The sequence below is a fragment of the Apus apus genome, chromosome 5 (genome assembly GCF_020740795.1).
Source record: "Apus apus isolate bApuApu2 chromosome 5, bApuApu2.pri.cur, whole genome shotgun sequence".
NCBI classification, from domain to species: domain Eukaryota; kingdom Metazoa; phylum Chordata; class Aves; order Apodiformes; family Apodidae; genus Apus; species Apus apus.
In genome coordinates, this window is record NC_067286.1 from 11,464,106 (window position 1) to 11,491,786 (window position 27,681).

Genomic DNA, 27,681 nt, shown 5'->3' on the forward strand with positions numbered 1-27,681 from the left:
TTTGTTTTCATACTAGGACACAGAAATATCTGTTTTGTTTTCTTCAAAAGCCATATTTTCAGATTATCATGCTGTGCCTGTTTCCCTCTTGCCTCGCCCCTTAATTGTGAAGAGGTGCTCCCTGGGATTCCCCACTTTTTTATTTTCTTGGATGGGAAGGTTTGTTGTAAACCTAATCTCATTGTTTTATCTTTCCCTTCACTTTGTTCCCCACTTTTCTGCTCATTGCTGGGTTTTCTATTCTCTGTCTTGTGTATGCATCTCTCAGTGTATACTTTATTAGTTCTCTTTGGGACCTCACAGCATTGATTGAAACAGCATTTGGCACCTATTCAGTGTTGATCCTTATCTGTGATATAGGGAAGTATTTCCTTTCTTGTCTCACAGCCCAGTTAAAGGAGTGCATGCATTCATGCTTGAGAGACCTTCCTAGTGATCTGCAACGCTGGCATTTACATACACTGAGAAACAGTGAACTGCAGTTGAGATAGGAGAAACAGAGAGGCTTGGGGTGGTGGTATTCCTCCTGATGACCAGTGTAACAGGAAACCCTAAGAGTCACCTTCCCTTCCAAGTTTATCTGCAATTACCCTCTATACTCCCTGTCACCTGTCTGATGTGGGACTCAAGGTCAGGAAGCTATTACAGGAGAGCTTGATAATTAAATTTTATTTTTCATCTGATATGACTTTGTTGTTCTGAAGAACAAGGATTCTCTGAGGGGCTTGATGGTTCTGCCTTGGCACTGCTTAAACCACAGGAACTCAGAATGTCTTGGGAAGTCGTGCACAATCCCATTTTATCTCTTGGCTGGCTGCTGTGAATGAGCTCTTCTTCATCTACATGTGGGAGAATGGATTTAATTTAGGAAACTGTTACAGTAGCTGGCAGGGCAGCCATGCACTTGTAACTTGTTTCTCTGTTTAACTTGCTCCACATTAGAGAATACAAAAATTTGAAGGAAAACAGTTTTTAATGAGTAAATATGTAGTACATCCTGTAGTTGCTGCTGCTATGGATGACAGATCTTCCTACTCTCCCTTGTGGAGTTTCACAGTAATAGCTCTATTTACTAGTCTGAATCAATGGGAGTGAACTGGACCTGCAAGATGAAAACTATATGTGAAATCACAGTGTGGATTGAAGCTCGTACACAGGGAACCACCTCAGCTCTGCATCACCTTGCAGTCTTTCTGGCTGTGAAGAACAGTGATAACTGGAAAGCTTTTTGGAAAAAAGTTGCCTTAACACTAGGGTGTAGGAAGCATGAAAAAACACTAAAGCACTCCTGGGATATTCTGCTGGCTGTGCTGATGCTTCCTGCTGTTTGGCTGTTAGATGGTTCCTCTGAGAATCTCTAGAAGTTCTTTGTACAATTGCATCCTCTGCCCTATCAATGGAGCCTTCATATTCTTATCAGATTGGTGGTGATGTCTCTACATCATTTGTGTAAAAAAAGACAAAGATTTAAACACAGATCATACATGAAAGAGATTAGTTTTACATGCCCTGATAGGGAAATAACATCCTGGCTTTTTGCCTGTGTCTTGCCAGTGACAGGAATGCTGAGATCTCTCTGGAGTTTGCTGGGTAACTTGGCAAAGGTCCAAGCACCAGGAAGGATTCATCTGCCTTGAGGGTCCAGGAAGCCAGGCTGGCACTGGATTCAGCTGTCTCGGCTGCAAGCCTGGCAATGAAGAGACTCACCCATCCCAAGACACTCCTGTGTCAGTAGGGCAGGGTGTCCTGTAAGAGAAATTGCAGGTCTGGGAAGCACGTGGCGGAATTTGACCGAAATGTCGGGTTTGGTTCTCGACCAAAATCTGCCATAGCAGCTGCTATGCAGCAATGTGACCTGGGAGACTTTGTGTCCTTGAAGGAGTTTGCAGTTGCAAAGCTTTTATGGTTTTGCAGACATTTCTTTCATATAACCTTATAAAATAGGGCTGAGTTGAAATCTACTGCCTTGGGAAACAAGCAGCAGCTTCATAGTAAATGCTAGAACTTTATGTATGTATGTATCTCCTCTGAAAGGCTGTCTTTTGGGTCAGCTAGATCTGGGTGGGTTTGGTCATGTACCTTGTTACACAATGGATACTTTGTTATTAAAATGTGCCCTGGTTTGGAAAGTGCAGTTTTAGCCTTCTGTGCAGGCCTGATGGAATTCTGCTTGCTCAGAGTGGAGCAATCCCAAATGGAGCATTGAAATAATTACTCTGATGTCAGTGAACTTTACCAAAGTACCTGCTTGAACAGTTTCCACTCTGGTAGCTCAATAGAAACAAAATAATAACTTTGTTAACAGAAATGAAGCTGCTAATTCTCTTAATGCTTTCTAAAGCCTCGGAGCTAACAGACCAAACTATCCTGCATGCTTAAGAACAGAAATGTCACAAAAACACAAGAGCTAATGAGGCTAATTTGTGGCCTCATAGGTTGTCTCCTTCCTGGAGTGACAGCACAACAATGGATGACAGCTTTCATGTGGGCTGTGTCTGTGTGCTGCAGGATTTGAAGTGTCATTGTCTTATTAGACTTCTACAGAGTCCTCACTGTGGGAAAGGAATCAAAAAGCCAGTAGAGCAGAATAATCTAGGCTCTGCAGAGTCCATTCTTTTGTTGCTTAAAGCTGTCTTCATAGAGAGCTGTAGCTTGTGCTTCAGGTGGCAGGAACAGTCATTTGCAGAGCAAGGACCTCGCTGAAGTGCAGTGGGATAACAGTGATGAGCTGATCTGCTCAAAAGACAGTATTTCTGTTTCACTTAGTAATAAGGCTGCAAAAATGGCTGTGCAAGTTTAAAATATATACATGGAGTGCAATTGTTCCCTTCTCAGCAGAACGGTCACCCTTTTCATTCTCCCTGCTTGTGCACCTGGTCAACTCAGTAGAAGTTCACTGAGGTAACGTGGATAATAAGCCCTTGCAGCCAAAGTCTGCTTCACTTGGTCTTCTCAATGAAGTGTTCTCACCAAGAAGAGAGAGTATTTTGGTGTAACACGTCTTAGAAAACCCAAACCTACTTAAAGGCAGAGATTTTGATGGCAAAAGTGTATTCTCCACATATACCTGAGGAGAGCATTCATTGTCTTCTCTCCCAGTCTGATAGCACTGTAGAATACTTCAGCAAAAATCTGTGGTGTATTGTAGAAGAAAAAAAAGGTATTTTTATTTAGTTGGGTGAGCCCATTTGATAACTCAGCCAGATGCTGTGTAGTTTGAAGTTGTGTGTGTACAAACTGTGTCAGCATCTTGCCAGTGGCAAAGGTATTGATTTAGCTGGACCATGTGACAAGATGAAAGAAGGTTTTACAATAATTCTAGGAACAATTCCTCCCAGTTGAATTGACTTCAACTTTTTGCCAAGGCCAGACAAGACTCTCTGGCAGTCTGGTGCATGAACAGCCTGTAACTGTCAGAGATAAAAATGACAGGATGTTTTTAGGAGAGGCACCAAAAGGAAGAAAGTCACTAGTGTCACAGTGCTTTCTCATTTGATTAAAAGAGGCACCAGCACTACATTCTGTCCAACTTGGAAGATGTGTAGAAATACAAAACAATTCCCCCATGGAGTTACTTCAGGAGGAATTTATTGAAATGAGGAAAAAAACCTCACAACCAAACAAAAAAAGTTAACAAAAAAGTTGACATACAGCATATGTACAAACTGCACAACTGTCTGGTCACTACTTGGTCACTGCTGAGGTAGGTTATGACTTTGGGAACCTGCTTTGTAGGCCAGTAATTGAAATAGGGATGACTTCTGTGACTGTCAGTCTAGGAATTCCTGTGTCTGGTGGCTGCTCATTTAAGCAGAGAACTAAGAACTTTAAGCTTTGATCTTGCCACTTTGCACTTTTTATAAAAGAGATAATGAGGTTTTATAAACACTGGTATAAAGTGGGAGCATTGTATAAGGGTGCAGATGCCTTACAAATCTGCTTTTTGACCTTGCAGTCAAAGAACATGGACATAGAAAGGATCACAGATCAAGAAACTTGGGGGCAGTTGACTTTGCAGGATTGGACTTTCTGCCTTTCCTGTCTGTCAGCTTGTACTTCTTTCCTAACACTGTAGAGTGTTCCCAGAAGTAGCAGACTGTTGTCTGTCTCTGTGTGTATCGAACTGACTTTGGCTGTTGCCTGCACACAGAGATGCTGATGCTCTTGCACTTGTCCTGTTTTGCAGAAGGGATGAGCTGCATGAATAAAGATCATGGCTGTGCCCACATCTGTAGAGAAACACCCAAAGGAGGAGTGGCCTGCGAATGCCGACCAGGATTTGAACTGTCCAAGAACCAGAGGAGCTGCATTTGTATGCAACATTCTGCATGTGCTTGTGGTTTCCTAAAGTGAACAAATTGTGTTCTGTTTGCAGTGATGTGGGATTTGGTATGTCATAGCTCAGCTGGGATGTCATGCCTAAGTTGTCTGGATTTGAATTAAACTAGAATCAGTGGCTTTGCTGGACACTGATCACACCAGTCTATTGATTGCTACAGTATTTGTAGTTTGGGAGCTGTGGCATCATTCATAGTGAAGCTGTTCAGCTGCACAAGACAGCTCTGCAGTCTCACAGGATTCTTCAGGAAAGGGGCATGTTAGGAAGGGCTATTGGATGGTCAAAATGGAGACAAAATTGCACAGTGTCTTTCAAAGGTTCTGGAAGTGCTTGTGAGATGTAACATATATTTTCTTCCTAGTAACATGTAATCATGGAAATGGTGGCTGTCAACATACCTGTGATGATGCTGATAATGGGCCTATTTGTGGATGTCACCCCAAGTACATCATGCATGTGGATGGGAAAACCTGCCTGGGTCAGTATACAGTGGAGGGAAGTAGTTTTCTGTTGGTGACTAACTCTAGAGTGTTGTGGCATTGCTGTGTGTGCATGATTAATGCTCCTCATAATTGTATGGCTAGAAAATGGGAAGGAATCCAGCGCTAAGATACCTGCTAGTGCATGAGTGAGTTGGTTGGGTTCAGGCAGCTTGTGTCCCTATATAAGTAGCTGTCTAATACTTGACACTCCTGCAGCCTGCGATTATCACTTGTCCCACTGAGTCCTGTCACTCACCAAAGCAGATTCTCTTCCCTCTGGTTTATTTTAGATTCAGTTTCTTATGTAGCATGAGCTAGAGAGTGTAACCAAACAGTATGCTTGTTAAAACCAGAACTCTGAATTCAATTAAAGTACTGTTTTTTTGCAAAGCATTTGTCCCAGTAAAGAGGGTACTTAAGATTTATAAACTCTTTTAGTCTCTGGAAGAGTTTGTTGTCTGTTGATTGAAATCAAATGCTCAGGGATAACTGTCTGGTCCTTTTATTGGTCCATGATAGAAGATGACTGTGTGCTCTTAACAGGACATTTCTTTTATCTTGTTGGTCTTCACTGCATCCATAGCACATCTGCTGTTTTATAAGGAGTACTGAAGCAAACGTGAGTTGTAAGGAAGCCGTAAAAGCGAAGTATCTCATGGTTTTGATTTACGGGCCTTCATGATGTTCATTATTACTTTCTCTTTTAAATAAATGTCTGCCTAGTTAGTTCTGACTGTCTGATAATTCAGTGTGTTCTGCAGCTGTTTGCATGTGTATTCAATACATAGATGTACATATGTATTGAGTAGCAGATGAGGCTTCTGGTCAGGACACTTTTACTCATTTCCTATGTTCATGTTCCTTACAGAGAGGGAAGAGGCTGCTGTTGAAATTTCTGAGGGCAACACTACAGCAGGAGCTGATGTGGACAAGAGGGTGAAGCGACGGTTGCTCATGGGTAACAGTGCTTATCCAAAATAACTTTTCTGTTTGCTGAAACATTTTAGATTGAAGAACTGGTGGCTTGGTTTTTGTTTGTTTGTTTGTTTATTTTTAATTGTAATAATAATTAAATAACTCTGGGCTGAATTCTTCCTGAGATGCTCCAGTCTCTTTTAAGAAAATAATCTTATTCCATAATGTATAAGAAGCTATGTAAGTTGTTTGTGATGGTCAGAAGGAAGTGTCAGAAACTTGCCCTTGAAGTAGCATGTTTCCATGGTTCTTATTCATCATGGGAATGCAGTACAATCCCTCTGTGCTACAATTATAGCCAAGTGATTGCGGAGGAATCAGAGTTTAACCTGCTTCTCTTCAACTGAAAGATTGAAAGTGTACTTCTGCATGGAAGATAATTGGGTCCAGTGATGGTTTGCATCTAGAAGGATGTGTTAGGATACAAGGCCATCTTGTTGTTCTTCCTAGAGGTGTTCCAATCTGGCCCAGAGTGCCAGTCTCTGAGGGTCTGTCACTACTGGGCAGGCACTGACATGAGAAACAATCACAGTGGTCTCAGGGCAGCTGGGTCAGTGGATGTCCACCTCTCAAAAGCCCTTACTCTAGGCAGTCATGGTGGTTTTCTGTCCTTATTGGCATTTGCCACAGAAGTGGCATGGAGGCTGAGGAAGAAACCACCAAAAGTATGGGGTTAGTTCTGAGCTCCTGCATCATCTACATGAATAGCCTCATTAAAAAGAAAAAAGACATTTCTGTGGAAAGGGAAAGAAAAAGGAGTCATTCTGCCTTCAGGTTGGACACAGCCTCCCAATGAGATGAGAGAATGGGAGGGAATAAACTTGAGAAGAAGTAATGTATGCTTGATGCTGCATAAAACTATGAGACAGAACTAGAAAAAGGGTTTCAGACATAGAAAAATTATCTTTGCAGCTCTCTGAATCAATATGTGCTGGATAAAGCAGTATTTGTCCAGCCAGTGAAAAGATGGTGAGACTGACTGCAAGAGGAGGAATGCCAATTCCTCCAATTATTTCTGTTTAGTTGGGTGTGAAGAACTGTATTTTAGGACTGTTCACTAGGAAGGTTTGGTGAGATCTAGACATAGTTTGCATAGGGGGAAGTTAGAGGAACAGTAGGTTGAGATGGCACCTGGGTCATGACCCTGACAGAATGCTCAGTGGGGGGGTAACCAGCCGTGAGTGGAAGGACAGGAAGCACGTGAAGGACTATTGGGAGGGATTAAGAAAACTGGTTTAGTAGTTTTGAGTCTAACCAGGTGTCTGAGCATTGACGGGAAGTGTCAGAGGATCAGCCAGGATGGAGTGTGGGCACAAGGACACTGACAGATGGGAAGGAGCAAGGATTTGTGTCTAAGGACAAGAATATCCAGAGACAGTATCTTAGTCTGTAGACTCTGAAAAAACTGCACCTGGCTGAGGCAGGGGCTTTTCCAGCACCTTCATTTAGTACTTGCTCATGTATACTAGACTAAATGTGGTGGAGCAGCAGTGTGCTTGGACCTGTGCCTTGTATCACTTGATGTCTCTTGTTACCATTATAATATCCCTGAGCAAACTTCAGCTTCATCTTGTTGACCAGAAACATGTGCGGTAAATAACGGTGGCTGTGACCGTACGTGTAAAGATACATCGACTGGAGTTCACTGCAGCTGTCCTGTTGGATTCACTCTCCAGTTTGATGGGAAGACATGTAAAGGTGAGTTCTATACTTGTGGACACATGCATACCAACACCTTGCTGTAAGGTATTCATCTCCAAGTGAAGTTTATCCAGTGTCCAGAGGAAACCAATGTGTGTCATCTGACCTAAGAAAGGACTGCAGCCAGGGACAGACGCAGCTTCCATTGCATCAGGTGCAACATGTGCAGAGAATCTCTGCTCCTCTGCCCTCCCTCTCACCACTTCCACCCCTCCTGCCAAGGTGGCCTCATTTTTCACAGATGAAGTTTGGCAGGAGGTAAGAAAGTTCTGTGGTAGGGGTCAGTACTGGGAGAAGTAGGCGTGTGAGTTCTTATGGACATACAGTCCAATGGTCTGTTATTTTACCCTCAGTCAGTTGGGTATTAGAGCAGTTTGTAAGTAAATATCAGTGTGTAAACAGGGATGTGTGAGTAGAATTACTTATACTGGTCCAAGCAGCTCTAAGGAGAGTACTGTCAAGGAGCAAAGGGATGTTTAGTTTGTATATTTGAATAAATTTTCTAGTAATTAGATATTAAGCCTGTTCTGCTAGGCAAAAATGATGGAATCCCTGCGCCTGAGTCAATTACTATTAGATAAAAAACTCGTTCTAATATTGGCATGAAAAAGACAGAGTAGCTCAGGAAGTCTGTGTCTGAAATTTCTGCAGGGCTTAGGAAGAGGAAACTGAGAGAATGTTCAAAAAGCTAAAACCTGTTAGAGAGCATTTAAGCCCAAGTGTTTCCAGGCAGAACTTAGGGAAATGGTCTTTAGTGAGTGGATGCCCGAACGTAACTGACCACAGTATGTCAAATGAAAGCAAATGACACTGTCATGGGGCTGAATGGCCCAGATGATTAAGAGCTGGATCTGATCTTCCTTAAAATTTATAATGTCTTGCTAGATTTTTTTTTTTTGGGCTTCTCTAACCAATTGGATGTGACCATTTTCTGGATCTGGCAGTGGAAGTATGTTTATTTGCTGAAGCACTATTTTTGTTACAGATATTGATGAATGCCAGTCCAACAATGGAGGCTGTGATCATTTCTGTAAAAACACTGTTGGCAGTTTTGATTGCAGCTGCAGAAAAGGATTTAAATTATTAACAGATGAGAAGTCTTGTCAAGGTATGTGTACTAGAGAGGCAACGGAAGCAGAACAAATTAGCATGGCTTGGACATCTACTGCAATGATGAAGTGATAATGAACTCCAGAATAATTTTCATGCCTCAGTTTTGTGTTGTTCTGTTTTTTTGTTTTTTTTTTTTTTTTTCTGAAACAGCTGTTGAGTTAATACAGTTGGCTTGATACTATCATAGGAAGTATGTTTAATGGCACAGTGAACTGTTATCTGGAAGTGACAGAGACAGCATCATATTAAAAGCTTTTTATGAGGATAATGCTTCCTTCTCCCTCTTCTATTAATGATCTTAACATAATTTACAGGGGAAAAATATCTCACTGTCCATCTTACTGGCTAGTTCACCATCACAGTAAAACTTCTTTTTTAATGTCACATGTAGATGCCATGGGTTCATTATTTAAAGAAAAGAAGATGCAACACGATCTATGAAATTATAGGCCTGTAGGCAGACTGGAATCACTATTCCCTAAAAGATCATATAGCATTTGATTTTTAGGATGGCATGGATTTCTCCTGTGAGACTTACAAGCTGTATTTGCTTTTCTGTGTAGTGTTTTATACATACAGAGTTAGCAATCCTGTTTAGGCTACTTAAATACATCAAAATGTAAAGATCAAAATGGTCCATGGTTTTGTAAAAGCTGCAGTATGAACAATATAAAGCAAACCAGCCATCTGGGGAGCTGAATAATCCCATCTCTTAGACAACCAGCTGACATCAATGACGAATTTCAGGAAGCCAAGCTGATCAACAGAAAATAATTTTCACCTGGGTTTTTGGTGCATTCTTATAATTTTTAAACCAGAAAAAGAAGGACATCTCTTTATATGGAACAAACTTACTATAAAATATGATTTTCAAGACACTTTTGGGGCTTTTTATGAAATCTGTTTGTGAATGTATTTTAAAGAGTTGCATCTCACTTTTGTCCCTGTCACTTCTGTTACTTTCCCTAGATTGTTTGAAAAGTGGTATCTTGTAGTGTGCCAAAGCCTGAGAAAAAAGAATGATGTGATGTGTCAGTGATGTTGATGGAAACTTTTTGTCTCTTTCAACATTCTTGCTTGGCACGTATAATGTGCTAGCACAGAAATTTTAGGTGCTTTTGATGGTATAATGAACATCCGGGGTTCAAAAAAGGATGGGAATTTTACCGTTTTACCATTCCATTCACTGAGATTATTAGATATACTAACTAAACCTTACAAAGAAGATGTTTATAAAGTGATTGTAATGCCAAGGAGAACATTCGTTGGAGAAAACTGCTATCTTGGCAGCTTTTAATGACAAACATTGAAGGCTAAATATACACTATAATGGATCCATGGAAAAAGTCACCCAATTATTCCAGTCATCCATCTTCAGTTGCATCTCAGAGAACGTGGTGATTCTCAGCAGACTTAAATCAGACACTGCATGTTCATGTAGAGTTAAAAATGTGGCCTTTCATTTCATTTTTGGGGATTTATGCAGATCTTATGTCGACTTTTCTTAATGAAAGAAGAGTTTTGTCAGCATTTTTTTTTTTTTTTAATAGAAGAGAAATAATTTATTTTAAACATGATTGTTAAAAATGTAGCAGTTTTTTGTGTTTGCCAAGAAAAAGCTTGTTTGGAAAATTAACTGTTCTTTTAAAAGTTGTCATTTCACTATGTTACATTATTTGCTTTAAAAGAATTTGCTTAGTTTACATAAATCTGCACATCTCTCTGTCCAACTTTGTTAGCTCACCAGTGCTTCAGACTGGAAAGTACTGATGTATCCCTTTAAAACTTGCAGACATTGATGAATGCTCTTTTGAACGGACGTGTGACCACACGTGCATCAATCACCCCGGCACCTTCGAGTGCACTTGTAACAAAGGATATGCTCTCTATGGCTTCACACATTGTGGAGGTGAGTTATCAAAAGACACTACTGATAACAGCCATGCTGACTGAGTGCTGTTGCTACCTGTGTAGTGAGTGACTGTGCGGGACATAAACCTATGTGTGTGCGATAGGCATGTAGAGTAAATTGTGCTCTTTGCCACGATGAGGAGGCACAGCAAAATTAGAAGCTAGTCCTGCATATTTCTGTCTTTGCTCAAGTGATTTTCCCTTCCCTTTCAGAAAGCACCTGTGGCTGTTAGAACAAACTAATGCATTTTGCACCTGGATATGAAAGCCATAATTTGATAGATTTTTTCACATGGAGAAGTCTCACTGGCTCCAGTGACAAGTCAGAGGAATAGAACTTAAAGAACAGGAAGCTCTGGATGACTTAGAATATTATGGGTTTGCAGATTGCCCTTGTGCAAATGTGTTGTATTTTGGAATCCAGCTGATGTAGTACCACTGATTTACATTGGCCAAGATAATGCTCTTTCCTACAAGAAAAGTTCAAGGAAAGAGAAAAAGATATTCACAGAACCTCAGTGTGTGTCAAGTGGGAATATTTCTGCAATAAATGCCTAGAATTAACACAAGGAAACATGAATAACTGGACACTAAATGGAATGAAACCTGTTCTATTTCAGCTCCAGACAGTACCTTACTGACTCTATATGCTTACTTAATTCTGAGTAAGACCTGTTTATCTCTGAGGCAGAATGAGCACATTGGCACTTGGAGATAACAAATCAGAGATGTCTGTGTGCCTGATCTGTTTCTAACCTCTGCCTCTAGAAAGACTGCAAAGGAGATTACAGGGCTACAGCATCCCTGTATTTTATCCTGATGAGCAGGGAAACCCGTCTGGGTAGAGAGTAACACTGTTCATGTGTTCTACTTGCTAAAAGAAGTCTGTTCTCATTAATTCCATTTCTTTTGGCCACCAGTGAGGGAAAGTAATTGTGATTTTACTGTTGGCTGCTAACTGGTCTCCACATATCATATTCCTGTGCAGAAGATGTTAATCCTTTTTCCATCTTAAGGCCTTAATTTACTGGCATTTGCAGGCTGTGTCAGAGCTGGTAGGGATGTTGAGTGTACACCTTCTGACCTATATGGAAGAAGTCAATAAGTGCTGGAGATAATAGGTTCCTATTTCATGCAGCATCCTAACAAAAGGTCAATAAAAAGTTATGCTTTGGGCTGATTTTGTGGAATCTTAGGCAGCAGTAGCAATTTAAGGTGCTTCTTCTTTCTCCATTACTCCTCTGCTGCTCATTCCTATCTCTGCTGTCTCAGTTTTGTTAGTACTATATTTTCCCACTGAAATCAGCTCAGTTTTGTAATCTGTTTCACAGTGTTTTCTACCAATTTTTTACCTGTCTAGAGGGGGGAACAAGTGGCTGGGGGAGAACAGTGACAAGAACTTATTACCACTGAGAAATGCATATGTAAAAGTGAGTACCCTCAGTTGCACAAACTCTGGGACTTGAAAGAGATTTCTTGATGGCAGCTTTCTAGGTTTATGTATAATTGCCATAAAGCTACCAGAGAGAAGCAAAGCAGTTATCAGGGTGGATCTGAGAAGCAGAGACATCAAACTTTGCATTTCCCTTTGTTGGAATTATTGAGATTCCTGTCGGCCCATTTCTCCAGCCAGTTGAGGTCCCTCTGAATAGTGTCACAACCATCTGGTGTATCAGCCACTCCTCCCAGTTTTGTATCATCTGTGAACTTGCTGAGGGTGAACTCTTGTCTCATCATCCAGGTTTAATGAAGAGGATAAATGTATTGGCCCTAGTATTGACCCCTGGGATACAGCACTGGTGAATGGTGTATTCTGCATCAGCATGCAAGGTTGCACCAAAGGCAGCATGTTGTGTATGTTGTGCTGTCAGTGGTTTCTGCTACTGGCATTTATTGGGTGGGGCAAGGCCCACAGTGATACAAGGTTGTTATTTGCTCACATGGAATCAAACAGTGTTCCACGGCAGTTGTATCTGAGCACTTTAGAGGACTGATCAGTATGAATCCTGTCCACGTTGTTTGTCTTTATTCCAAGTTAGAAATCTTAATTAGCCATCCACAGTGTAATGCACTGTGGTCTTGATTTGGTCTCCTTTGAGTTAATTTGTTATTGTATTTCTGAGGCTGGAGTTTGTTTTTAATGATGTGGCTTAAGGACATACCTAACAGCTCCTCTATCACAGCATTTGATCAATTTTGACATTTATCAAAGGATTTTCATGAAAACAGAAGTATTTCTAGGTGGGTGTCCAGATAGCATTCCTGAAATCTTTTCCAATCCCTACTAAGTGGTATTTGTTTATGTTTACTTAGTGGATTTAGACTACATAACTTTGGCAAGAGTAACTTTTAAAAAGTGTTTTTACCTTTCCTCTGTAGATATTAATGAATGTAGCGTCAACAATGGTGGTTGCCAACAGCTGTGTGTGAACACGCCGGGAGACTATGAATGCCTGTGTCACTCTAACTACAAATTACACTGGAATAAAAAGGATTGTGTTGGTAAGATGCCTGGTAAATACATTTCCACTCCTGATGTGTCTGATGGCCATGTGGTTACAGTCAAATCTGAACATCTTTATTTGTCCAGTTAAGTGGTGTGAATCATTGTTCCCGGGATTTCACTTCACTTTTTAGTCAGGCATGATGATACTGATGTTGAAACTGGTAAAAAAAAGCAAAAAAACCTCCCCAAAAACAGGAGATACTTTGAGGGATTTTGATGCTTTCTTTCCTCTGCTTTTATCCAGCTAATTCTTCTACTTCCTTTTGTTTCTCTGCATGAGAAGGTTTGCTGATGATAGCTTTGCCTAAAAGGAAATTACTTCTGTGGGGTGATCTTCCAAGTGATTTCATTTTGCTTTGATTTTCTGTCTAAACAGCACATTAATTACATAGGTGCTCTCAGGTATCAGCTACAAAAGCAGATGCATGCTCATTTGTTAATAGTGTAAGTAGATGTTTTACTTCTGTAAGTATTTGTTTTATCCAATTTAGAGACAAAGGGTCCCTTTCCTGATAATGTGTCACCCAAGGTCTTGCTGCACTGCATTAAGAGTGGTGGGAGCAATAGATGCTTCTTAAGCTGCTCCTCGGATGTCCAGGTATTTTCTGGTAAGTCAAAACCAAGCATGTGATTCTATAGTGTAAGAACAGCAAAACTCCTAGCACAGAAGCCCCAAGAAGCAGACAATCAACAGAGACCTTTCCTCTTTCACTATGGATAATAAAGGGCTATATCCCTGCCAGTGTCCCAAGAAAGCCCCCCCTTTGCTTGTCTTTTATAACCACTCTACCCTTAGATTCCCTTCTCATGACAACTGTCTTTTTGAAGCTGGGGAGGACGGGGCAGAATTCTCCGTGCTCCCTGGGCCATTCCTTAATTGGCCCTGAGAGCTGTTGCTGAATGGGGTGAAGACATTCCAGCCCTGCGTGGGGCCTGAGATTTTCCCTGCACAAACCCTCCAGCCCCACAGGACACAGCATGCAGGCTCGGGTGGTGCTTATGGGACAGATGCTGCTTTTCTTCCTCAACCCTTTAAATCTCTTAGGAAGAGAGAAGCTCTAATGTAGGGTATTTCATGAACCACATTAAAAAAGGTGAAGATGATGGTGCCAATCAACAAATTAAAAATATATTTTATACTACAGGAGTCTTCAGTCTGTGCACAATGCCTGTGTCTTTACTGTCTTTCTGTCTGGTCTGTCTGTTAGGAGCACAAGATGCCTACACCCTCACCTGTGGCAGGTCAGCTCAGCTTAAGAAAAAGCAGGAAAATACAAATGCATCCAGCTGGTTGGGTAATCACTAGATTCACTGTTGCATGTTTTGACTGATTTTGTGTAATAGATAACTGTGAAATAAGGGTATTTCTATTGACTTCCTATTTTCTCTCTCCATTATACTCCGTTTTTTCTTCCTCATGATTGCAGTTCAAGATTACAGCAGAAAATTTGCCTTGTGATGCTTCATCAGCATCACCCAAACTAAAACTTAAAAATAAGAAAAGAGAAAAAGTTTAGTAGTGAAATAAACAGCAAGACATCCAGACTGAACAGTGTTGGCAGCATAAAATACTTTTAGGTTGAGCTGTTGGACATTAAAGTTTAGAAAGCATTTAAAGCTAAATAAATAAGAGGTGGTGCTCTTTTATATATACATAAATTACATTCTGAACTGTTTTGGAGTGTTTAATTTGATTTCAGCTAACCTTTATTTGATTTGCCCAGTCCAGACTTTTTTTTTTTAATACAAGCTGTCACAGTTCATGCCAATTCCAGCTGTGAACCAGCTTTGCAGCAGGAGGAAGCTGGCATCTCTAGGTTTTCTGTAATGACCACTTTTTCACTTTGTCAGCATATTTTTGGGGTCATCATTAAAATGTGGCATTAGGGTTACCTAAATTTTCTATTCCTTTTTTAAAATAACATGTCATTGTTTCTTCCTGAAGATACTTCAGCCATCAAGATAAGTGTAACCTTTAAATTAAATGAAGGAAAATGTAGTTTGAAAAAGACTGAGCTGTTTCAAGAAGGTCTGGAACAGATGATACCAGGTATGAATATAAAAATGCAGGTAAGCAGGTTAGAGCCACAGCTCAGGGGTTACTCAGTGCCTTCCAGATATGAAGTACTCCATAAGCAAAGCATAGAGGACTTCAAACTTTCTGCTTTTCACTGACCTCATGAATCACCCCCCTTCCTAGCAATGATTCTTGCAGTCCTTGCACAGGACTTCCCTGTCACAACCTTACAGTCTTGCTATGAAAGCCCTTCTCCTTCTTTGTTTATACTACTGCCAGTAAATACTCAGTAAAATCAACCATTCTTTTCATTCTTTCAGTTTCTTCCTTTCCTGTCTCTTACTCTCCCTTCTTTCATTCTTTCCTTTCTCACCTGCTCCTTACTGTCTGATGCCCCAGTGAAGAATCTCCTGGCCTTTTATGCTAACTCTATTGCCAAAGGGTTTTTGCTCTTTTCTCTTGTCTTCCTTTTATACTTCAGCAGCTACAGATGGACACAGTGAGGTCAGCTCTTCCATCTGTTCCAAAGCAGGAAGTATAGCCTGGGAATTTACAAAGTCAGCAGAAAATGAGGAGGAGTACATTTAGGAAAAAAAAAAAGAGCTGGGTGAAGAAGTCACTAAACACAATGATGAATCAGCATGTCAGTTTCTTTGTCCTTATAAGAGTAACAGTGAGAAACTGCACTAGATGCTCAGTGAAAAGTTACATACTCCAGAACGAAAGCTTATTCGGGGTGTTTTCTTTAACTAAATCTTATTTCCTCATTGAAATCCTGACAGTGGGCTCCAAATGCCCCATGTATGCAGCCACTGCTTAATTTAAACACCATTGTAAACTAACATGTTTTACACATGCTTCATGTGAGTGCAATTTTTTTTTCCCTCCAGTAGCCTGCCTGATGCAGGTAGTGTCATGGCTTTAAGATGCTTTGCAATTCATTAGAGCCTGCTAGGAAAACCCAGGGGAAGGAGGCTGAGCACTGCAGTCAGGCTCTCATGCCAGCAGTGCACCATGCCTCAAACCCACTGCAGTGTCAGAATTTCAGCATCTGTAGGATGGAGTCATGATTCGGTGTGAGGGTGTACAGTTGAGAAATTGGCCAGGCTGTTTGTTTGCTGGCATGTGGAGATGGTCATTTGCTCCCCTTTGACTCTTCATGACAACTTATTGCTGACCACTAGTGAATGTTCAATGACATAGCTGGCCAAGCTTCTGCTTCCTCTAATTTTGTTCATACAGAGAGACATAATTCGGTAATGGAGAGCTTCCACTATGTAAACCTAACATGCAGCTCTGGCAAGAAAGTTCATGGAGCCCTCAGTAGACTGGCAGCAACTAAAGAAATCTTTATCACTGCGGACTTTGAGCTTGAAACAAGCCAAAAGGAGGTGACAGGTTGGTTGGAAAATAACCCAAGGTGCAGTTTGAAGCTTTTTGCTGGTTGCTCCTTAACTTCTGTATTTTTTCACTTCTCTCTGTATGCAAAATGATAATAAAAAGTATCTCCTGTTTTGAAAATGAATTTTAGTGCTTCAAAAAGAGTGAGGGACGGGGATAGTTTCAAAGCTCAAAGAGCTTCCCGTGAAGTCTTGTGATCTGAGTAATTTTCTTCTAGCCTGGTGCTGCTGCCCTTAAGGATTTCAGACTTGTCTACGGAAGTTGCTTTCTCAATGATTTGCACTGGTTGGTCTTTTGAATGGGGTGGATTTTTGTGCGTGGTCACTTACAGCAGCTTTCGCTCTGGGTACGTTTCAGACACGTGTGACTTGCGCTGTGCGCGGAAGAAGACGGAGAAGAGGTTCCGTAAAACCATCCGCACCCTGCGGAAAACTGTCAGCAGGGACCAGTTCCGCGTTCGTGTCTCTGGCACAGACCATGAAGTGGCCAGAAAGTCTCTCAAGCTGTCGGAGCCCCAGCAGTCTTGTGGCGTAGGGCAGATGCACGTGGGTAGCAGATGTGGTAAGTCAATGTAAATCAAGAGCGAAGCATCACGTGTGTTTTGCTGCTTTCCTCAGGCCTGGTGAGCTTGCGGGGACCCTGGGGTGCTTGTCTGGAGAGAGGGGGACTGCGTAGGAAGCAGGGGTTGCTGTTTGTGCTGCTGAGATGTGCCCCTCCATGTGTTTATTGCTGGCAATTGCTGTGTCACAGAGTAGAATAAGGGCTCAGTGCATTGTCCATTGTCACAGCTGATGCATAGCCTAGAGGCTCAGAGGTGGGTACCCTGGGAGGAACCTCAGGCACCAGTGGCCTTGACATCACTGTTTTTTTTTTTAAGATTGAATTTAATATCCAGTGTAACAGTTTCTCAGCTTGTGAACGTGTCATCTCTCCCTTGTTCCAAAGAAAAGGCTGAGCAGAATTTGATGCAGTCACATTCTTTTCACTGATTAAGCTCTGAATTCTAGAGAATCTTCATGACAGAGTTATAAATTCATGGAGAATAAGGGTTTTATAAGCCAGTACTGAGAAAGATCTTAATTATCATGGCACTGGAGGGCACCATCATAATGCAGCCCATAATAAGTGCTTCCAAAGCACAAAAGTTAAGAAGAGGGGTCAGATGTTATCTTAATGGGCCTAACAACCATGACAGCTAATTCAGGCTGCATAGGGTAGGCAGCATGTAGGTGGTATTGTGAATCAGCAAGCCTTTAAAATGGTTGTCAGATCAAATTAGTTTGTCTTCCAGCAGCAATCTATTTGGCCTCGGAATAGATTTTCCAATCTAGTTTTGCTAACTCTGGAAAAACTTGGATTCATAGAATAGAAAACTGAACTAGTGTTTTTTAAAACATCTGTGCAAGCAAGCAGGCTAGGGAATTACTCAGGAATTCTGTAGGAGAAAACTGTGTTTTCTTCTTTTTTTTTTTTTTTTTTTTTCCCCCTTTTAGTAACATTGTAGTAAGTCTGAAAAACTTTGGAAAGTTCACCCAAGATGAGTTCATACTGATGTTTTCAAGCTGTTGTGTTGGATGCTCAAGGAAGGCTCTGGAAACCTCTGTCAGTCCATTGTACAGAGTACAATATGGATTTCAAGCCATTTGTGATTTCATCTGGAAAAAATAGCAATGAGTGGGCTAAAAAGGCTGCAGGTAGGGAAGGCAACACGAGTTACAATTAGGAATCAGACCAACAAAGAACCAATATTTTTTTTTTAGGTAGCTGCAGAACCAGTTTAATTTCTCATTACGAATGTGAAGCTTACATGACATTTCTGTGCTAGTTCAGGGAGAAAGGGGGCTTTTGGAGAATGCCTGGAAAACCTCTTTGGCATGGTAAACACAAAGAGCCTGTCCATGGTTAAAACAGAGACATGAGGCATATTGAAGGCAAATGTTTTGAAGAACAACTTGTAAAAGTCAAGCCTCTTCTGTTGCTGAGTTGGTGCTACATTTTACATCTTAGCAGGTACTGATAGGATTCCCTGTGGGTCTTAAGCCTTATGGTTAGATTTGCTGGTGCCTAAAAGAGTGGGATCACTAAATGCATCTTTCTTTCTTCAGCTGGAGTATTCAGACCATACCCTTGTATTGGTTTGCTGTGATTGAACAGGAGATGGAACTTGCACCACAGCCTATTACTTGCATGGATGCTAGGAGGGCATCTCTTCCATTTGCATGTTCCCCACCATCTTTGAAACCTCTTTGCATCCTTTGTCAGACTGCTGTGAGTTCGACAGAAGGTTCACCTAGTTGCTGAGGGGACATAAAAGTACACACAGAGGCAGTGTTGTTACATACGCCTCATTTCCTTAGAAAAAGCTAATTGTCCCACTGTGGATGGTAAAGGCAGCGCTGCTGCTTTGGCTGCCAGTCAGAAGGAGCAAAGAAATAGACTGAGGAGAAGAGAATGGAGTGGGAGCAGTGTGGAAGAAGGTAGCTCAGGGATGTGCGTGGGTGAGTCAGGGTTTTGTGTTTTGTTTTGGTCTGATTGTTTTGCAGAGTTGCTGAGAACTTCTGGACAGGATCGGGGCCCTGCTTATCTAAACACACTAATGATTCTGGGAAGAAAGTGGGTCCATAGCAAAAGAGACCAGGTCAGCTGATGGATTCAGTGCAGGTGGAGGATGTGGTCTCTGGACAGACAGAGAACTTTGGCAAAGGGATTTTGCTCAGTCTGACCAGAGGAGCAGGAAGCAGTGAGGGAGCAAAGTCAGTCTAGGGACTTCTGTGATGCAGATAGTGAGTAAAGTGCAGGTTTCAGGCCATTGTTTTCAAATACATTTTTTAAAACAAAATGCTTGGATTACATCTAGGTTAGATGGACTTTTATTGATTAAGGCAGTCTTGTACTGGTCTTCTTCCTGTGGTAGACTTCTGGCACGACACTGTCTGAAACATTAATTGCCCCTGAGCAGCATAAGAGGGAAAGTCCAGCTCCTGCTCTGACAGCTTTTGACTTGGGCAGCTGGCCTGCAGTTGCAGCAGCAAGCTGGGCTTCATTTGGTGTCACACTTCTGGTGAGGCAGTACTTTTCCTGATTTTCCTGTCTTAACTCCTACTGACTGCAGCGGGGCACAGCACAGAATGAAATCTCCTGAAGGGCACCAGGAACAGTTTAGGTGTGATTTCTAAGGTATTCAATAATTCTTACTATGCTGAATGGCTGCATGTGTAGATCTGCTGTTCTTAAAACAAACTGTTGATGGTAAAAGGGAATTCACTGCTGATTCTGAGGCATAGTGTATTTTAACTGTGCTGTGTAAGGTACAGAAAACAGTTCTTGATGCTTTAGAGGTTCAAATGTTGCATTTGTCTACCTTATGTCTGAGCTCTGTGTCAGTGAGTAAGCATATTTAGCATTGGCTCATGCTGTTTAATTTAATGAAGTCCTCTGGATGGCTTCCAAGGAGCAAGCAGCAGTAGGTCTCTACCAATGTATATCACAGGAAATCCAAAATGGAATCTTCATCAGCCTTCTCAGAGAACTAGATTCTCGTAGCAGAAGCATGATCTTTCCACACTGAAGTAAACCTTCAAAAAAGGTAGAAAACAAGCATATTTAAATGACATTGCTTCAAGACTAGATGAACCATCCAAGGATGCTGGAAATGCTACATGCTTCTTTGAGAGATTTGTCATGGGGAGATTGCAGTTTTATTCACGAACCTGGCTACGAGTATTCATTCTGCATTGTGAGCTAGACTTCAGACAGGTTTAACAGCTAAAGACCAACTGTTTAAATAGCAATTCCTTATCAGAAACTGATTTATGAGAAACTTCTGTATCGAAAGAGAAGAAGCTGGTATCTGTTGGGACCATTTTGCCCCCAGGCACTTTCCACTGAGAGAGGGAGAAACAGCAAGCAATGTAGCTTTCCCATTCTTTAAAATTCTGTCATACCTTGATGACATCCCATGGAATTGAAAGCACACCTTGCCTGTTCCATGTGGGTTGTTTGGTTTTTTTTTTACGTTAGATGCATGAATACTTTAAGAAATAGGAGGCAATGAAAAGGACCGTTCCATGAACTTGCTGTGTAACAGGAAGTGTGAGCAGCCCCTTGATGCACAAGTAGTGGCAAGTGGATTTATCCAAAGAGCTGTTGCTTCAGAGAACAGCAAACATGAGCAGCACTGGGTACAGGCTCTGCTCTGAGTTAAATGCTGAGCAGCTTTATCTTGTGTGGGAGGCGTTGATGCATTTTATTGCTCAGCATTCAGCAATTTTGTGCCCCAAGTTTAGATGATGCAAATAAAATCTTAGCATTTCATACAAAATTATGAACCACATCTCAGTGTTTAGATGTGGTATGATGCTGTTGTTACAAAAGTATACGAGAGAGATTTAAAGAGAAAAGCAAAGTGCTGCCTGCCTTTGCAATTGTTACAATTAATAGTTGTATTACACAGAACTATGTTGCCTTTTTTTTTTTTTTTTCGATTTTATAAAAATCTGACAAGAAGAAATGAATTATTAAATGGGAGAAAGGATGCTATTTTTCTGCTATCCTGCTTTCTCTGACAGTCATAGATTGAAGACATAAATCCTTAGGACGTGTAACCATCTCATGTGACCTAAATGTGTGAACCAGTGAAACACAATTACTTAAAGAATGCCACTTCAGAATCAATTTGCATCAGTTATTGGTGATTTTCCTTATAAAGTCAAGGCATCATTCTTAAGAACATGGTGAATTGGTGGATCATGACCTCCTTTATGAGGTTCACCTTCTCAGCCACTGAGATACTACAGCATTTGTCTATAGAAGCAAACGCTCAAAGGCTAACGTGTTGAAAAGAAGAGAAGAGCCTTTAAATGTCTTTGTAACTGTTAATCCTGGTTCCCTGTGGGCCCCTCCTCCCCCATCCCCCAGCCCTTTCTTCTTGTTTTTGCATTAGAAAAGCTCTCACTTTTTTTTCCTTTTTTTTCTTTTTTTTTTTTAACTTTAAAACAGCTGCATGAGACTCAAGACCAGGCTTTTAGTGGTTAATGAAGACAAAGAAAGACAGTGGCTGCAGAAATGAAGTGTACTGGAGGCAATTGGTTCTTTTGTTAATTTGGAGAAAATAGTGCAAAGCCAGCCGGTGGAATTCTGATTTAATGTCATTATTTGCAAATTTTCGGATCTTGTTTCCACTGGGTATTTCCCATGTGTCGGGTGGGACCATGCAGGTTCTAGTTTTGTGAAATGAAGCTCATAACCTTTTTTGGTTTCATTTAAAGAGACTACAGGAAAAGTTTGAACTCTGAGAGGTTTTTGTTGTTGGTGTTGTTTTTTCTTAAGGGAAGGTTCACTTGTGTCATCCTAATTTCATACACAGTCCTGGATATTTCCATGGGGAACATGTGTTGACATAATGTCCCTACAATTAATGTTACTATAATTGAATCTAATACCAAGTCTGTTTGTTATGCTAAATGGAACCCTGGTGAGTGCTGTGAGCTTCTAAACAGGCTTTCCTCATTACCTCTGCTCTGTGCACCAGTGCCACATGTTTGGAACATTTCTAGGTGGAAGATGGAAAGGAACTGGGAGCAGTTTACAGGGAATGTGTTCGTGGAGCAAATTGTCTGGACACTTTTACCACTTTGAAAATCTTGGTTTGATGTAGTCATGTGAAAAATCTTAAATATTTAAGAGCTTAAGGCAGTAAAATTTAGGCATCTCTTGGAGTAATTTTAACATTTGCATTGAATGATGAGTATTTGCTAGATTGCAAATAGCTGAACTGTATCTGGATGCATTGACCTCTTTTCTCATATGCATGTAGGATCTATTAAGGCTTGAAGTGTTTAACGTGTTTCAGAAGTCATAGTGGGAGGAGAGATAGGGTTATACATTTTTCTATTTAGAACTTAATTTTGTCAGTTTCTTTACATAATTTTACATCATTTATAAACTTAATCCAGAATCAGTTGCTTTTTTCAAGTCTCACTTATTTCAAATTGAGGATGGATGTGCAACACCCTTGAGAATAAGGCTCGTTCTTGCGTACAGTAACACCAGATTTGAGTAGGTGCTGAGAACTCTCCTAAATCCATCAACCTGAGCCTAATCTCTCTGATGCCAGGAGAGCTGCCATCCATATTGCTTCATAAACCAGTTACCTCAGTTGTAGAGGTATAGAGTGTTCCCCTCGCCTGCTCTGGCTTGGAAGGCCACTCCACACACTGGGGCTCTGATCATGGTGTGATTTCTGAGCAGAGAGCAGCCAGCTAAGGTGGTGATGTCCTGTGAATCCAGACCCCATGGACAAGAACAAGCCCATTGCTCATCCAGCTGGACTCCTCTGTCAGCTTGGTTTGTCTCCAGCAAGATGCTGTTGCCCAAACAGATATTTTTAAGCAGTAGCTTGTGCTGAAAGAGTTGAGTAGTCATTACTTAGGTTTTTCTCCATGCTGAGTCAGCCTGTCCTCTCTCTCCAAGCTAGTTCACAACTGTAACCATCACACTGTACACAGCTTTTTTTTTTTTTTTTAGCTTGTTTTGCACACCCTATTACAGTGCTAATAGCTAAGTTGACTTTTTTTTCCTTCATTTTTTTTCTATTGTTGCTACCTTTTAATAAATCAAAATGAAATACTTGAATTGATTGGCTCAGCTCCAATGGAAAAGTTTTTGTTTGGCCCAGGTTGATTTTACACGTTTCCTGCCTTTCACTCTCTCAGCCCTGTGTTTGGTCTGTGGGCACTGTCACAGGCACAGCCTACCAGCCTGCTGCCCGGTTCCAGTGCATCAGCCCTGGGGCAGCCAGGGCAAGTGGAAGACAGGAGGAAAACAGAGCCTGAAGAAATTGGAGTGCAGCTCTGTGCAGCTCAACAGAGCTCAGATTATCACTGAACAAAGTTGAAGCAAATTATCATCCTTCCTTCAGTGCACAGAATCTGCCAAACTCCAGGAGTCCTGACAGCTGATCAGTTCCAATACTTGTGGAAATGTAGTCTTTGTATAACATTGCACTTTATCTAGTGATCTAGCTGCTACCCACCTAACTTGACTTTGAATCCACAGACACAATATCTTAGAGACCTGGTGTGTTTTTCGTGTTGCTAGCTAGCAGAAGTGTGGGAACGTGCTATGATGAGGAATGAGCAAGTTGTGGCTCATGCACTAGTAAATCTTAACAGGATGAGGAAGGATAAATAATTTGTGACTATTGCCCTAGTCCTCAGAATCCTGGAAACCAAAAATTAGCTGGAGTTCACAGTGTGTCTCCATGTGGAGGTGAGGCAAAGAAACAGACCTTCTTATGCTTCTGTCCCATCTTGCTCTTGGTCTCAGAACTCAGTTGTGCAATGCATGTCAGAAAGCTCTACGTTTAGGATCTCAGTGATGTCTGAGGAGATCTTTCTAAGTTTACTTCCTCAATACAAATTTTCAAAAATTAGGCACTTTGCTAAATAATCATGGAAGGTTTAGATTAACTCAGCTTTATTCCACAGGGAGCTCTACAGTTTTACAACGTGTGGTTTCAAGGCAAGTAAGGCTCAGATTATGAAGTTGTCAAGAGAGATCTGATGGAATAAATTCTTAAATATAACATTTCCACATAAGTGGAGGGATTGGTTCCTGCCTGGGACAGTTTTCCTTTGATCTCTGATAACTGACCTACTGTTGCACTGGACTCTGAGCAAGTTAGGAAACCTGAAATCTAGTTTTATGGTTAGATTTCTATGGTTTTATATGTGTCAGTGTAAAGTAGCATACTGTTCAAAACCAAACCAAAACAAAGAAAGACACACCCCCAGTGCAAAAAAACCCAGATCACCCTAAACTTGACATATTATTACAATAAAAGGGAAAAGAAGGTTAAGAGGAGAGAGCAGATAGTGACTAGTGAGGCCACTCAGCATTGATTTCTCTTGGATCTGTAGGTTTTCTGGGGGAAGGGGATTTGCACTGGTCTTTTCATTGCTCCTGGGTTTCTGAAGTCAGTAGCCACTTCTCAAAATCACCTTTACTAATCTTGATTGTCTTTCCCAGCCATGTAATTGTAAATAGTGCTCTTTCCTGACCTTATTAGGAGAGCTGCAATGAAAGCCTTAACTGAGTCATGTTTGTTGAGTTGCACAGTGGGTACAGAGATGAATGTTCTGTAGGAATGTTTATTAAATGAAGAAGGGCTTGAAAAGTGTGGGAGCAAATCAATGTGTGTCCTTATGAGAGCAGAAGTGACGTGTGGTGGAAAAAGTTAGAAGCAAGAGCTGAGACTTCCTCACTAGCTTTCAGTGGTAAGCTACAGAGCATTGCTTAACCTGCTGGGTTTTATTTTTAAGCTAAGGAGGAACACTCGCTATTCCACTCCGTGTGTCAGCCATAAACAAAACTCTTCATCATTGATCATGACCGGTAGTTAATGCCCTGCTTGTTGTTAGTCATATATCCTGAAATGAAGCCAAGGCCAATTTAACTTCCTAACAAGACAGCTATTCACTGAGTGATTTATTGGAGCTATAAACTAAAACTAACAGTTTATTATCGTAACAGGTCTTTAAAAGGACAGAATTTTTCAGCACAGCTGAACAACTGCAACAGTGTTTTGTGCCTTTCCATAGCAGGGTAATTATTAAATACTGGCACTGAAGCCAGTTCTTTTGTGAAAAGTTGGAAAACCAGAATTTTTCGAAGATAGCCACGAATATCGCTGGGCTTGTTAGGCAGTTTTGAATTGTGTGTTTAAGAAAGATCAGCTGGATTGAGTTAGTGTTATCTATGCACAGAACACAGCAATTCAGTGCACAGGTAATCCTTGTCCAAGATCCAGTGTCAGAGGAACGACAAAAATGTTTCTGCTTTAAAAATCTTTGGAGTAACGTTTAGTTTAGTGAATTTGAACAACTACTTGTTGCACTTGAGCTTTTCACACAATTCAGTAACACCACTGCTTATGAAGTTTGAATATTCCCTAATATTAAGATTAAACTACTTATATAAGTCGTGGAAGTACATTTTTGGCAACTTAGGTTCAGTAATAAACTATTTCATTTGAGAGGAGTCCAAGAGTTCTTTAGCTAGAAAGAGGAGAAAATCACTACATAACTGCACTGTGCAGATTAAGAGAGTGCTGGACAGGCCTAATGTCCAGTGTAGCCTCACAACAAAGCATTGTAGCTTGCTAGCACCAGAGGTGATCAGTGTCTGCTTCACTTTTACAGGATACATTGCAGGTATGAAGTTGCCTATTGCTACCATTCAGTTCTGAAACTCTGGCTCCTGCTTCCCAAGTGCAGAGAGCAGTTTCACGGTGGGGTTTCAGGTCCCGTGCAGGCTCACTAATATGCTTTTACCTGTAATGTACAGGTTGAAGAAAATGTGTTCTTCATTTTCTAGATCAGTGCTCACCAGGTGAATATTCTTCTGATGGCTTCAAGCCCTGTCTGCCATGTCCCCTTGGAACATACCAGCCTGAAGCTGGGAGAGTGTCCTGCTTTCCCTGTGGAGGGGGTCTGACAACAAGACATGGCAGTGCATCCTTGTTTCAGGACTGTGAGACCAAAGGTAAGGTTAAGATTTATTTGATGAACTGCATTGCTCTGAGGCAAACATCACGGTGCTGCTACAGGTGGGGCATTCAAAGAAGGGTCGTTCTTAATTCAAGGAGCTCTCCTTCCAGGGATCTCAGTTGGCCAGCCTAGCCTGGCTGTAAGGAAACTCAGTGAAGCCTCAGTTCTTTTTCTAACTGATTTTTATATAAGACTTGAGAAAGAGTTGGGAGATGGAAGTTGTCAGTGAAATCGTTGATCTGTGAAAGAACAGCAGGGAGAAAAAATGTCCCTAGAGAAAAATCCAGACCAGTATGCATCATTGCCATATTGAGTTCAAGCACAACAGCAACATGAAAATGCGAAGGAGGGAATTGCAGTCCTGGAGGATAAGTAAGGAAATAGTTTCTTCATGTTCATAGTGAGAAACTGGCTTGGATGCCTTGGGATATACCTAAAAAGCCAGCAGTCAGCTTAACCCTGCAGTAGCTCAGACAGCCTTGTCAGTTTGGTCACAGTGGAACTGGCATGCAATCAGTTCCCAAGATTTTCCTTACAGGAATGAAAATTGGATGGGGATCATACCTTTAAAAATAAAGAAATTTCATGTTATTTATCTAAAATCTAAAAAGCAGAAAGACAGCTGTGCAGTTGTCTTTGAAAATGCTGATAAAACGTATTTGTGGAGAGAGATGAAGTGTTAATCAATATAGTGGTTTGCTCCATGTCTTAAAGTGTGTATTAAAGGACAATACTCACATAAAAATCACCTGAAGAAAATGTGTTAATGGAAAATGTACTGCCATAGAATAGAAATAAGGGATAGAAACAAGGTCCTAATGCAAACATTTAGTAGTTGTTTGGATTAAGAGATCTCTCTAGTGTCAGTTTAGATATGTTTACTATTGAGAATTGCAACATAAGAGGAGAATTTTTGCAGTATGGTTGAAGAATTAATATTACTGGTAATAATATGACAACTAATAGATTTCTTCAGTGAAGAATCACTGAATCCACAAATGGTGCTGTTTCATACTTGATTTTGCAAAGTTAAGGCACTAAAACACCATGTTAAAAATCTTGGATCAAGATAAGAGGAACTGATTTCAGTTTTATTTAACATAAACAAAAACAGGTCTATAAATAAGGTTCAGTTTTCAAATTAGAGTGGAGATTAAAGGAATTTTTTGTATTAACTGGAATGGAGAGTTGAGGGATTTGCATGTGGAAGGGGCCACATGAGACACCGAATCACAGATGCAAGAACTATTTGGAACTTGTATCTGAAACATTTGTACTGGGGGGTTGAGCATGTAAGGAAGGACTCCAGGCTGAGCTGACTTACAAAGCTCAACAGGACTAGAGCTATTTGGGAGCAAGCAGAGCTTAACAAGAATAGAGAAAAAAAAAAAAAGGACTGTGCAGCACAGAGAACTACATTTGAAAGGCAAGGTAGTAAATTATTTGATGTTGAGCTGAAAGAGGTAAACCTGCCAGTTGAAATAAAAGGAATGGGAAAAGATTTTAATTTTTTTTAGTCCCACAAAGAAAAAGGGCAAGGAAAAAGAAGTAAGGTTGTGGTGGAGTTAAGAGCAAAGGTAATATGTGGCTGATGCTCTTGACTGCTTTCTGTCAGGTTTCAGTATAAATGATGATAGGCAGATATGCAGAAGAGCTAAGTAAAATCAAATGCAAAGAAGCATGTTAGA

The 27,681-nt window shown here is 40.9% G+C and overlaps 1 protein-coding gene across 2 annotated transcripts in view; it reads left to right on the forward strand.

The window, feature by feature from the left end:
- The window catches only part of SCUBE2 (signal peptide, CUB domain and EGF like domain containing 2), a 42,443-nt gene that overhangs the window by 5,187 nt on the left and 9,575 nt on the right, over positions 1-27,681 (forward strand). The window contains exons 4-16 of one of the 2 annotated variants that reach the window (XM_051621774.1): positions 4,187-4,312; positions 4,701-4,817; positions 5,690-5,779; positions 7,378-7,494; positions 8,483-8,605; positions 10,403-10,519; positions 12,901-13,023; positions 13,519-13,635; positions 14,236-14,322; positions 14,973-15,077; positions 16,287-16,442; positions 16,803-17,006; positions 25,821-25,988. In XM_051621774.1, coding sequence (XP_051477734.1) covers positions 4,187-4,312; positions 4,701-4,817; positions 5,690-5,779; positions 7,378-7,494; positions 8,483-8,605; positions 10,403-10,519; positions 12,901-13,023; positions 13,519-13,635; positions 14,236-14,322; positions 14,973-15,077; positions 16,287-16,442; positions 16,803-17,006; positions 25,821-25,988 — 1,650 coding nt within the window. The remainder of the gene's footprint in view (positions 1-4,186; positions 4,313-4,700; positions 4,818-5,689; positions 5,780-7,377; positions 7,495-8,482; positions 8,606-10,402; positions 10,520-12,900; positions 13,024-13,518; positions 13,636-14,235; positions 14,323-14,972; positions 15,078-16,286; positions 16,443-16,802; positions 17,007-25,820; positions 25,989-27,681) is intronic. The other variant, XM_051621775.1, reaches the window with a different exon arrangement.